Source organism: Sander lucioperca, chromosome 21 (assembly GCF_008315115.2).
Source record: "Sander lucioperca isolate FBNREF2018 chromosome 21, SLUC_FBN_1.2, whole genome shotgun sequence".
NCBI classification, from domain to species: domain Eukaryota; kingdom Metazoa; phylum Chordata; class Actinopteri; order Perciformes; family Percidae; genus Sander; species Sander lucioperca.
In genome coordinates, this window is record NC_050193.1 from 25,662,715 (window position 1) to 25,676,190 (window position 13,476).

At 40.3% G+C, this 13,476-nt stretch overlaps 1 protein-coding gene across 1 annotated transcript; it reads right to left on the reverse strand.

Annotated features, from left to right (window-relative positions):
• Positions 1-490: 490 nt before the first annotated feature.
• nmt1a (N-myristoyltransferase 1a) lies at positions 491-12,648 on the reverse strand. Its single transcript, XM_031318918.2, has 12 exons — positions 12,500-12,648; positions 10,461-10,566; positions 8,573-8,717; positions 8,155-8,273; positions 7,520-7,611; positions 7,244-7,360; positions 6,125-6,295; positions 3,648-3,756; positions 3,385-3,555; positions 3,098-3,262; positions 2,862-2,999; positions 491-2,015 (listed from the first exon to the last, which is right to left on the reverse strand). Exons 1-12 carry the CDS (start codon positions 12,601-12,603, stop codon positions 1,995-1,997), a joined length of 1,458 nt encoding a protein of 485 aa, XP_031174778.1. The 5' UTR covers positions 12,604-12,648; the 3' UTR covers positions 491-1,994.
• Between the last annotated feature and the right edge of the window lie 828 nt (positions 12,649-13,476).

Sequence of the window (13,476 nt, forward strand, 5' to 3'; positions counted from 1 at the left end):
GGGTCAGTGGGTGGAGCAGGCACACATATACTGAGAGGCTCATGCCTCGACGCAGAGGTCCAGGGTTCGAATCTGACCTGTGACGATTTCCTACATGTCTTCCCCCTCTCCCCCCTTTCTCACCTAGCTGTCCTATCAATTAAAGGTGGAAAAGCACCCACCCCCCCCAAAATAAATAGAGTCTTGCAGCCGAATACATTACAGTATCACTTTCCTCATGCCATTGAAAAACAATTTGGTGCATGAAAAATCATTCGTGGCCTAATGGTCACAGTAGTTTGACCAACAACAACAAAAATTCTATTCCACAGATTTCCTCAATAAAAACACCATTCACTGAGAAAAACACAACTGTGAGATCTGGTTTTAATCTCCAGGAAAAGCTAGCAAGTGACCTTGTAGTAAGATTTTTTGCCAATGCTTTAATGCAATTTAGCAAGTGTTTAATTTGATATTCTGTTTTAACATGAATTTTGACAAAAACCTCAAAGCAAGTTCTAGATTTATTTTTTTGCTTAAAAAAAGAAAGAAATCCACTGCATCTTCATTCTTTTCCTGCATCATAACACCATGAGACCCTTTATTCTTTTACATTTGTTTGCAAATTTCACATAGGAAACACTGTAAGTGGGGCATAGCCAACCCACTCTGCACAATTTCTTGGAAGTCCAGACAGCTGTTCACAGGCCCAGTTCCAACATCCACTCTGAATCCTCAGACTGGAAACTGATGTCACCTGCATGATCAGTGTAGATCTCCAAATGCAGTGTCCATATTTCATATTGTGTAGTTTTTATTTCACTTTCTAATTAAAGCTTATAAAACGCACAATATTAGTTATGTCATGTTATCAAATGACACAAAATCAAACCATGATAATTCCTTATGGAGCTAAGAACTAAACACAGTTTGTGCTTTGTGCATTTAAACTTGTTCGCAGTTCTTTGCATTTTTGTATTATATTAATCTTTAGGACTATATTTAAGACTTACTGTGTGATTTCCTCAAGCAAAGTATGCATAACAAGCTCAAAATCGCTCTCAAGCACTTTCGATTTCAGGAACATATGTCAAAGCCTGAGAGCCCATGAGGGTGGACATTGAAACTGGAACACAGTAAAATCAAGGAGGTGTCATTACAAAATCGGTTTTCTGCTGATAAATGCCTTCAACCTCTTTGTGGCAGTCCAACATCATCCAAAACGTTTCTGATTTTCCCCCTCCAACTGGAGCTGGTCCATTGTTATCAGTCTGTGTTTCAGGGCTTCTTCTGTTAGTGCATTAGGCTGGGGAGGAGGGTCATGACAGTTAATACAGATGAGGAAAAACTCCAGAAAACAAACATCTCCATAATGACTGGTGGTACAGAGGGTTTGATGAGAAAATTAAAAAAAGAGAGGGTCAAGCAGGACAAGAGAAATCTTAACAGAAGCCCTTTTCTGGTGTCTACTTTTGGTATTTATTCTATCGCCTTTTCCTCTAAAATATATTTTGACCATTTTGATTTTCTTTAATCTCTAAAACTCAAGAATGACAGATTTATTTGAATTGCAAAAAGCATTTCCAACATTTAGGAATAAAACAAGACCGTAGATTCTAGTCTGCATGTGTCAGGGCATAATCCGCAGTAATGTTTGATATTATTTACATGTATCGTAGGTATGCCAACGGTGAGTGATATACAGTAATCTGTGTAAACTGTTCTTGTGTGTGTTTGGTACAATCAGGACAGCTCTCAGATGAAATACAGTTGTTTGGGATGGTAACAATGGCTTAAGGTCCATGTGATCGAGGGAGGAGGAAGAGCAGAAGACTCTCCCTGCCTGGCAGCGGTAGTGCAGGTCAAAGTTCAAAAGGTCAAAAAGTAAAAATGGGCGGTGGGTTTTTCCTTTCCTGAAGCAGAAGTGATCAGTCCATCTGTCAGGTGCCAGGTGGCCAGTGCGATGGTACCGTCTCCTGGCCTGTTGGTGACACTTGTTTTGGCGTAAAGGGATGTCACTGCAGTACCAACCCAACCTGAGAGAGAAAAAGTGGAGCCATTAGGAAAGCAGTAACAAACATATTCTTGGGAAAACTTAAAAAAAAGGTATTTTACAGGTTCCACCAAGTTATAGTCAAGACGTTATAAGACCTTTTTAATATCACACAGAATGTAAATTAATACTTCTTTCATGGTCAAACCTGCCAAAGGATGAAAGTATAATGGGAAACCAGTGGGGACGATAGGGCCTAGAATTATGTATCTAAATTTGTCATTATTTCAAGTAAAGGGAGAGAGAGAGGGGGAATGACATGCAGCAAAGGGCCGCAGGTAGTGCTGGGCGATATGGAGATAATCAGATATCACGATATTCTTGACCAAATACCTCAATGTCGATATTGCGGCGATATTGTAGGGTTGACAATTGGTGCTGTCACAAAATATTAGATAACACAATTGCAATTAAATTAGATAAATAATCATCAGTAATGTGGATATAATGACTGAGCGGGTAAAGACCTAGAACAGTCTGGTAAGTTAAGAAAATATCACTTTACATAATGTAGCTTTTAAAACCAGGAAATAACACATACCATGGTACGATATTACTATATCCAGAATCTAAGACGACATCTGGTGTCATATCACGATATCTATATAATATCAATATATCGCCCAGCCCTAGCCACAGGTTGGAGTCAAAACCGCAGCCCCTGCCTTGAGGTGTAAACCTCTGTATATGGCTGGCGCTCTACCAGGTGAGCTACCCAGGCGCCCTTTAAGGCCTTTTTTAAAGAAAATAAATTCAATGTTTTTCAGACTTTTCAAGACCTGCAGATACCCTAAGGTTATGAAATTGGCATTATAAAAAGAAAATGTACCTTTTCTGAGCCCATGCTGGGACACTTCCAATTGTACAGATAATACTGTAGATTTCCATCACCGATGCCGAACTTAAGCTTCTCCAAGAAAGTCTTGTTTTCCATTAAATCCAGTGCATTAAAGACGTCAAACCCTTTCTGGATTAAGAGATGAGAAGAAAAAAAATAAAAAATAAACTCAGTCCTGCTGAGAGTTAACATTTCAGAGAACACACATGGATTGAAGAGGAACATACCGATTTGGCTAGGATGAGGGCATCCGACATCAGGTCAAGCAGGGGGGTGGTGGTGTGCACGTTGTAGAAGGAGTATGCTGCTTTTAGACTGCGGTGCACAGGGTGGTTCATAATGGTAGAGGGCAGTGTGTAGAAACTCAGGAAATCCGTTACCTTGCCATCATTCTGTGAAGAGATCAAGAGATTTTTTTTATAAAGCCTCTTAGTTTAAAAAACACACTAGAAGGATGGTTTTAAGAGAATTATTTAAAGATGTCTGGTAAAAAGTCTCTGGAATATTTATTTACCTCCACCAGGTAAGTGTCAATTATATTCTCCCGGGGCAGCAGCCAGTGTTCTACCTCTTCCTGGGTCATGGCGGGCGCCAGGTTGAACTGGCTCAGGTACTCACGGAGGAGGCGATGCACCACTGGCACATCCCTCTTGGTCATCACCCGCAGGCCGGAAGTCTTAGGAGCCTGAAGGAGAGAAGAGGGAGGAGAAGAATAAAAGGCGAGGCAGGGCAATGTAGTCTTTTTTGAGTTGGTCAAATATGTGAGTTTTCACTAACCTCAGGCAGACGGTACAACTTCATGGTGCGCTGCATAGTCATGTTCCTGCTCAGGTGGGAGAACTTCACCTCGATAAGTTTGCGTGGGTTCAAAGAGCGATGCCAGTACCTGTGCAAAGATACTGGATTTGTTAAAGGGGTGATAGAATGATTATATAAAGGTATTTCACATAGGGCTGGTTGATTAATCGAAAAATAATCGTAACCGAAATTCAGAGCCTATAACCGACGTAATTTTACCACGTCGGTTATTTCGGTCTTTTAATCCTATTAATATTTCCGCGGCCGCCCACTGTGTATTAATGTACTTTCCCCTTAAAACATATTACGGCCGCCGCGTGTGTAGTCACGTGACTCCGCCCCGTCCAGTCTGCGACCATAGGTGCTTTCCGATCGGATAGTACTTATACTTTTTAGAGGAAAAGTACACTTCTGGTACAGTTCTAAGAACTACTCTCCCCCAAAATCTTTTTTTCCGTTTGCATTCCCACTGGCCAAGTGGCCATAGGGACTGGTAGGAGGGGTAAGGGAGCGACGCAAGCACGGCAACGGTCTTTATAGCATCGTCACTAGACCTTAGCGCCACATACAACAACAACAAATGATGCTAATACTTGTGCACTTTACCTATATTAAATGCACGTCCATTCTCGTAGTAATTCACGTAATGTTTTGCTCAACACAGACAGGGCTTTATTATACTTGGAACAGACCCCGCCTCTGCCTGCTGCGCTGTGGACGTGTGTGTGTGTGTGTGTGTGTGTGTGTGACGGCTGGCGAGCCGCAGGACACGCTTGTGGAGTTTAACTCCGAAAAGACAGTTAACCACAGGTTCCCGTTAATCTTATGATGGACATTTATTATTTATTTTCTACATTTAAGAAAAATTTAAAAAAAAAAAATTACTTTTTTATAAGACGTTTTTATTTCATTGTAAAATCTACTGTTGTAGATTTCAGTTCAGTTGTTTGAAATATTTAATAAATAAGCATTAATTGCTATCTGTGTGTTTCCTTATTTTAGAATCACAAAGATAGGATTATGCACTCTTTCATTAGAAAGAATTAAAAAATAACCGTGAACATATTTACAGTATAAGAAAAGAATTTTTTTTTTTTAAATAATCGTTCAATAATCGTAATCGAGGTAACTTGTTCAATTAATCGTGATTATGATTTTAGCCAAAATCGTCTAGCCCTAATTTCACACTGTTCCTTAAGGTCTCCTAATAGGGTATGTAACATTGGTTGGGCTGAAAATGTCCCAGGTGCTATTCTTTTGGCCCTTATGCATCCCTGTTGAATGTCTATTTGGAACAACCGCTTTTCTTCCAAATATGGTATGCTCATGAATATTTAGATGAGCTGCACGCTGATTGGTTGAGGAACCACCTACACATACATTGGAGACGAGACAGCAGGTCTCATATTTCAGACACTACAACCTTATACATTATTTGTCTGCTATTTCATTACTTCTGAGACATTTATATGCGAGAAATCAACTATATAAAGCTCAAATATGGGCCGTTTTACAAAAATTGATGGCTAATTGCAAATTTGGTAAGATGTGTTTGACTTCAGGAGCTCCAGACAGTGACGAGAAAGCGGGAGCATGCTGGGCTCCATACCCACGGGAAAGTCACCGTTTCTGGGTTACTGGACTACCGGGGCTCGGGGCTGCCAGCTGCCGGCATAACTATCGTATATTTACAGTTTGAATTTCGTCACGGCATGTATATCACAGCTACCCTGAGGTCTTAACAAAGTTAACACTTTTGTCCTGGAGCTCTGTCAGGGCAGCGGCGTTTGGTAGTCCAGTAACCCAGAAACGGTGACTTTGCCGGGGTACCGAGCACCGTGGGCTGCTGGCCGTGACGGAGCTCCATCTAGCTCACAGCGGGCAGAGGTCTGTGAAGGAGGACAGGCCGGGCGGCGAGGCAGTAACCCAGGCAGCACCGGCCGCTGAATTCCGACACACAGTCAGACAAAATTTGCAATTAGCCATCAATTTTCGTAAAACGGCCCATATTTGACCTCTACATAGTTGATTTCTCGCATAAAAAAGTCTCAGAAGTGAATTTAGTGCTAAAATAGCAGATGAACAATGTATACAATTTCTGAGATCTGCGCGACCTATTCAGAAGACTACCTGATCTCAGATCAGTGGTGTAGTCTATGTAAATGTTGGGGCGTGACAAAGATAGAGATTATAGCCAAATAAGGAGGAGCCTGAGATTTGCCCGTTTTCAGAGGCAGTTTTAAATTGTGAGATTTGCAGAGGAAAGAGGTGTCAATGGGATTTTGAGGTTCTATGTATGTCCCATTTACCCACCAAACTGTCGTTATTCAACTATGACAAGGTAAAAATCGGTTTTGCATTCTATCACCCCTTTAAGTACTCAGTGACACATTAAAAGAAGTTGAGAGATGGGTGTGTGCATGGTGGTATGTGGCGAGCTATTCTGTCAGACCCACCTGCATGTGCCCACAGGTTTGGGCAGTACCACTCCAGCAGTGTACACCGCCTGAAAGATACCCTGCAGGTTGACCCGTCTGGTGATTTCTCTTATCAGAACCGGAGCGACTCTTTTAGAGCGAAGCTTCTTGTGGACGCAGAGGAAATTGATCTCAACCATTTTCTTTTCTCTAAACATCAAGGAAAATAATTCATTATGTGATCAACTCTGCAACAAACTCAAACCAGAATAACATTTACATTAGAATTACTTATAACGTGTTGCACTTTAACCTTGAGATTCTAAAATCAGAAGAACACAATTCACAAACAATTTGACAATTAGACTGATCTACGTTTTAGACAACTTTATTGAGATAGACGTAAATAATTTGTTACAAGAGCTGAGCCATGATTTCTACCGTAACGGAATTTCTGATGTTGTGTAATGTAATAGTTAAAAGGTGGTGTTGTTCTGGACTACATCATTACCTCCACCAAGAAGGTCATGTTTTCAGCTCAGTTTGTCCGTCTTGTTTGTCAGCCGGATTACGGAAAATCTACTGGTCCGATTTTTTTGAAACTTGAAAAGGGTGTAGCATGGGCCAAGGAAGAACCCATTACATTTTTTGGGGGGGGGGGGACACATGGCATTTGTGTTGCAATCATGTGGTGTCGGAAAAATCAGTTCCGGACTGGAAAAATTCAAACTGCATTAACATTGTGAGATAGGGTATGCCCTGCCTCACCGAGTGCCCTTCTAGTTAATATTACATTACATACACAGGGGGAGGGGAGGGACAGAAAATAAAATAATAATACAAGTACAACACCATTATTGAAGACTAACCTCAATGCTGAAAATATAAAACACCTTTGACAGTTTAAAAAAAAAAAAAAAAAACCTGAACATTATAGACATCATAAAAAGGTGGACTTTATTGCATAACGGTTGTATTGGATTGCATTAGATTGTTCAGGTGGAACTAATAAAATGGTCACTGAGGGTATGTAATGTGGAAGTGAGTGAGATCATTAAAATATAATACAGTTACGATAAATACAGTAAATTTACGTTACATGTGATGAAATTGATTCAATCCATTATATTTTTACGCTGGACTGTTGTGTTCACTTACATGTCGTAGATGGAGATGGAAGCAGGAATGGCACTGATGAAGCCCACCAGCTTCTGATTGGAGTTAACCCTCACCCCACAATGCCACTGGGGCAACCAGCCAGGGGGCCGCAGGGCCCTAAGAAAGAGATAAGTCATTAAGTCATTAATCGCAACAGATTACTGTACTGCCATTAACTGTATTACGATTTTTAAAATGTTTAGTAATATCTAGCATTTAAAGTTAACATCCTTGCCAGGTGTAAATTAGAAGAATATCAGTTCTGAAAAGAAATACCAGAGCAGGAACTCGGGGGAGTAGTCAAATCGGAACATGTTGTCATCATCTTCGACATAATTCTCGTTGAGAAGGGTGTAAAGCTCCTTGAGCTGGTTTTACAGAAAATGACAGAATTAGATATTACCTTTACAAATACAGGAGAGTAATGTGGAAAAAAAATGACCAGAAAACAGATTGAATTACAATGTAAAAAATTTAAATGATACCAAAAGCAAACATGTACCATATAATAAACATGTTTTAGTACACATATCATTTTCTATAGTGTGTGTGTTTATGTGCATATTACAAATTCATGAAACATACATGTTCTTTTTTCTGACATTACACATTATAAAAATCATACACATATTGTACATGCACACTTAAAATTCAACGTTGTAAATGAAACAAACTAAATTTAAATAAATAAACTGATACACTTTATAACTATAATCATTTATCAGCTATCACACGACTGAAGAGATGACAACAATGAATAAAAGGACATGATCAGATTGGCACTGAAATAAAAACCAACTAGCTTTTTAACTAAATAAAGCACTGAGAATCAAGGAACTCTCTAACTAAACTTTCTAACTAAATATGAAATACATTGTGCAATCCTGCTATGAGTTTATAAACACTCTTACCACACCAGGGTTCCCCAAGTCGAGGGTGTCCCAGCTAAAGCCCTGCGGGAGGCTGTAGGGCTCCTCGCGAATGTGGTCTTTGTCAGGTTCAATGAAGCCATGTGATGTCACGGTCTCCCCTGAAGGAAAACAAAACATGAAACACAGAAACCTACAATACATGACATTCTTGAAGCCTTTTTACCACCCAAATTAGCGAATATATGCAGGGTTTTTTTAAATATGGAAAATGAGTATACCTTTCGGTTTTTCCTTTCTTGTGTGGCATGTTTGGCTCCGGAAAATGTGTTAACTTTTAATGCTACAGCTTTCTGATATAGTGCACTAAACTGCAGTGACACACACACATACACACGCACGGTTTTAGGGTCTTTTATAAGTCTTAGAGCAGAACTGACAGCTCTGACAAATGTCATACCTAGCTTGGGCACAGGCTGTGTGTCCCAGAACTGGTAACTTCTCCGAGTTGCCTCCTCCATGGTTTTGGCAGGGCCTTGGCCTACGGAGAACAGTTCAATGGCCTTTTGGATCTCCTGTAGTTTATCCGCTGGCAATGAATTCACCTGTTTGAAAAACACAGACAGAAATCAGTGTTAAAAGGGTCAATCCACCCAAATAAATCATAATTTTCCATTTATATTTTGTGTGGTGCAAGATGTGAGGGCCATGGTAGTGAAGATGTTTAATGTGGACGTAAGCATGTAGTGTCTAATAAGAATAGAATAACTTTGTGCCCGAGGGGAAATTTGTCTTGGACATAGTGCTACAATCTGTTGCTGGGGGGGGAAGAGAGAGAGAGAGAGAGAGAGAGAGAGAGAGAGAGAGAGAGCACGCTAGTTGTTGGAGCAGGGTTTCCCGCAGCACTTTGCAGTTAAGGCGCCATCAAAAAAAAAAAAAGTATATGAGCGATATCTGCCGTGTTACTCGCCGTCCTGTTTTCTCCCTTTCATTCCAAAGCACACAGTTGACAACCTGCAGGTGGAGGCGGTGAAGACAGGCTCAGACAAACACGCCGCTGTGGACTTGTCAGTCTCACGAGCGGTTTCAGGAAAGTGGCTGCATGGGTCCGACAATGCACAGAACATTAACCGGTACAAGCCTACAGCTGTCCGCAGACACGGAGGGCGGAAAGAGTGTCAGAGGCTCCCAGACGGTGAACTAAGACTCCGTTACCTGCTTGTCGGTCAACGGTTAATGATCGGTTATTTAATTTCATTGTGCTTCCTTTCGGAAGGCTGGCTGCCAAAAATTGCCACTTACTAGCTAATTAATTAGCCTTAGGTAAACGACAGCTATCAGTAAACAAAAGTGACGTTGTTTGTTTGTTTTTGTGTGTGTGTGTGTGTGTCGGCCCGCCCCTGCGAAGCTCCGACCTGCAGACAACAGAGGAGCAGAAGAAAGTAGCTGCACCTTCGCCAAAATGAAGACTGAAAAACAACTATTTTGGTACAAACATTTACTCACCATGTGGCAGATAGCCACATAAATATAATTTATTAATTATATATTATTTAAATTTAATATTTAGTGTTTAATAAACAATTGTTAAATGTAGTACAGAGTCTGTAGTCTATCGCACAAACACTCGACGAATGCTGCAAACATTTGACAGCCAGTACGAATTGCCTGGGAGAACATACTTGTCACAAACGGCAATTCCACAACTGTACAACAGCGTGAAAGACGACATACTAAAAAAGGAGATCAAAGACATATTGTGGATATTTAAAATGTCTTCCAGTTCCAGTGTTAAATATTCTTTAGAAATAAAAGTTTATTGATCTTTGCAAAGGTGTACCTGCATTATTATGCCATTATCACTATATTAGATGAAAATGGTCTCAGAACGACAATATTATCGTTTATCACAATCATTTCTGGGACAATTTATCGTCCAGCAAAATTTGTTATTGTGACAGGCCTAGTAACAGAAAAAACATTCTAAAATCAACATAAACATGAGATCAACAAAGCGTCCTAGGACACAAAAGAAGGACACACATGACAGCACAGAAAACACCCTAAGAATTAACTGTAATAGTGGCTAAGTGCAAAAAGTGCTGGTGTATTTATTGCAGAGTGCTGCACTGTGAGCTAGAAGTGTACAGATTTTTACATGCAACAAGAAACTGTATCATGATTTCTGGGTGGTTTAAACATCCTTGAGCACCATCTTGTGGTAGTGCTGTAACTACAAACTTTGGTATATCACGCCTGAACTATTTTTGTTTCCCTTTTGAATTTTAGGGGATCTGACCCTTTAATTTAAAAAATGGGTTTCTCATAAAATAAAAAGGAATGTATGCCTTGGCAAGGGGGTCCTGAACTGCTTCTGGGGCACCAGATTTCTTCTTCTTTTTCTGCTTCTTTTTCTTCTTCTTGGCGCCAGTGTCATCACCCAGACCCCTGTCACTGAAAGGACAGAAACAGAAGGCATCTGTATTAGTCTACTATCCCAGAGGAACGGCAAGCACTGGTCAAAATGTATTCTTTTAAAACTCTACCTGGCACTGGGATATGCTTATTGATGATGATTAAAGCTGCATTATACACAGTTTTGTATTGAATACTATACTCATCTTATCAGCCTAAATGCATCATATTATCCCAGTGGAAGACAATTACCTAAATAAAGTTAAATACCGTGTTTCTAATCCACCCAGCTAAAAACAAAGAACCTATCAGTAGTTTAGTGACCCAACCATACAGGGCATTATTGACCATTTCAGCTCTACATACAAGAATCCTGGATAATAAAGTCCCAAAAAACAAAAAACATACAGTACAGCATAAATCACCATACACTGGTAGTCTAGCAACACCTCCCACAGTCTGTGTATCATAAACCACAATTTTCTGAGAATTTCAAACATGAGGAGGCACGCACACACACACAGATATCCTATCTTCTGGCCTGAGAGAGACTGCATACTTACAGAGGATAATCCCATTAGTGTCCAAGAGAGAAGAGAAGAGAAGCGAAGCCAAGAGCTGGCCTGTATTTGTAACACCAGCACAGATGGTGAATCACATGAGTGTATGGTATACGTGCGTGTGTACATATGTATGTACAAGAGGCCCATGAGTGACTGGGCCAATGGACAACAAAACATTCAATAGTTTGTTCCACAGGCTTCCATTTCAACAGAGTAGACCAGCTAACAGCCAGAACCATTCTTTGTTTCTCTCTCACTGTGTGTGTGTGTGTGTGTGTGTGTGTGTGTGTGTGTGTGTGTGTGTGTTGCATGTGTTGCAATAGTGAAGCTCACATTTGCTTCACTACAATTAATAAATAGGATCATCACTTCCCACTTACAGCATTGCGTTCTCTTTTCTCAAGTGTTTTGTTTTTCTTGTGAAATGCTGGACGCTATTACCTCCTTCAGGCCCCCAGAACTATAACTTGTGATGAGGGCGTCACAATGAAACAGATTTTTCTGTAAAGGTCACAAGCCACAAAAAGGTTGTGAACCACAACATTTTCTCTCTCAGTTTGCTCCCAAAAGCAGAAAAAAAGCATTTACAGTGAGCAGGACACGCCTTAATATGTGCAAGCTGATGCTACCACCATGCCGGTCACCGCTTGGTAAACATTAACAGAAGCCAATGCCGAGCAGAAGTAGGATTTCCATCAAAGCCTATTTTCAGTTAAGAGAGCTAGACTGATTTAGGATCTTTTTATATTTCTGTGATTAAAGAGAGAATTAAAAGCCCTGTTGACTCCCCAGTTAACAAAGACAACCTGGACAGATGGAATTATCAACTTTCATGTGTAAAACCATGCAGGTTTTGCTTGTTTCACTTTTGATTCGGCTAACTGTCTGCACCTAGATCCACTTACAGACAATAGGGGTTTGACAGCTATGTTAGCATGCAAGCTAATTCGCTAATGTCAACGGGGGTTGCCATGAATTTCATCAGTCCAGGCAGCCATATGCGAATACTATATCACACTGTCAACTTAATTAAAAAAGATTGGACTATTTCTGTAAGTGGTCAGAGTGATAGTAAATGCAGTGTTTTATTATATGACTAGCTTTTAAGCGTACTTTGGGTTTGCTACCCCCATACAACGCCTTGCTATCATTGCTAAAGGAAAGCGCCGCTAAAGCCCGCCCACATGAGGGACGGAACACACTCTCAGCCAATCACATCAAAAAACTGGCAAGCAAATAGTGTTTCTAACCAATAGGGTAAAGGCAAGTGGACGGGACAACCTCAATCGATGGCTGTCTATCCCGACAGCTCACCGAGGCTTTAGTTTGCTCTTGCTTTGGTTAGCTAGCTAAGTGTGCAGAGACGTGGCATATTTTACAGCGCTTTGCTGCAAAGCCTGTCTTCTTACCCATCGTCAGAGTGGTGCTCTTCGTTTTCACAGTCGCTGCAGTGTCCGTGATCCTCTACATCTTCTTTCTCCGGCATCGGTGCTGTCTCATTCTCATCCGCCATCTTCAACCAGGAAGTGAGGAGCCACCGCGTGCCCTCGACGGCTTTAAACGTCCCCTGATGCTATTGGCTCAGGGCGGTGATGAAAATGTCTTCGCTGTTGTCGTTTATTATATGAGGTTAAAATAAAAACCACGCTCTTTTTTTAAAGCCTTCAGTCTAGTCTTTTATTTCTCACGACCCCAATACATTTTTTTTATTATTTTGAGGTCTACTCTTTTCTCAGTACGAGTATATCAATTTCATGCTGCTTTTTACTTCAACCCTGCTACATCTTAGATGCAAATATTGTACTTTTTATTACACTACATTTATCTGATAGCTTTATATTACAAATTAGCTTCACCTTTACCAGCTGAAACATTACAGTGACAAACACATTAATGCATCAGTAATAATGATTTCATATACATTATTCTGAAATGAATAATTTTGCATAATGAGCCTACTTTTACTTTTGACACTTTAAGTATATTTCGATGCTAATACTTTTGTACTTTTAAGTAACATTTTGAATGCATGACTTACTTGTAGTGGAGTATTTTAACATTGTGGTATTTAGTACTTATTTAAGTAAAGGATCCAACCCCAATCAAAAGTTTGTAAACTTCTCTCATGCACACAACCTTTAGAGCAATGTGATCTGCATTTGGCCTAAACGGAAATCAAAACACTGACACAGGCAGATGCGCATTGTGTACAACTGACTGATTTCTGACATGAACATCGAAATGTGCAGTGGTGGAAGAAGTATTAAGTTAGTACTTCTTGAAGTACTTTCTGACATCTTTACCCTGTCTGTGGCACTCAGCCCCATGTGGTTCCTGCTAAAGACGCAACTGCTCACACATATATAGTTTCATTTAAAAAAGAAAA

Excerpts from the sequence above, each read along its gene's own strand:
- nmt1a (XM_031318918.2), bottom strand. The coding sequence starts at position 12,603 with ATGGCGGATGAGAATGAGACAGCACCGATGCCGGAGAAAGAAGATGTA. Across the intron at positions 10,567-12,499 it reads GAGCACCACTCTGACGATGG|TGACAGGGGTCTGGGTGATG; the intron begins GTAAGAAGACAG and ends CTGTCCTTTCAG. Across the intron at positions 7,361-7,519 it reads TCCCCCGAGTTCCTGCTCTG|GGCCCTGCGGCCCCCTGGCT; the intron begins GTATTTCTTTTC and ends TCTCTTTCTTAG.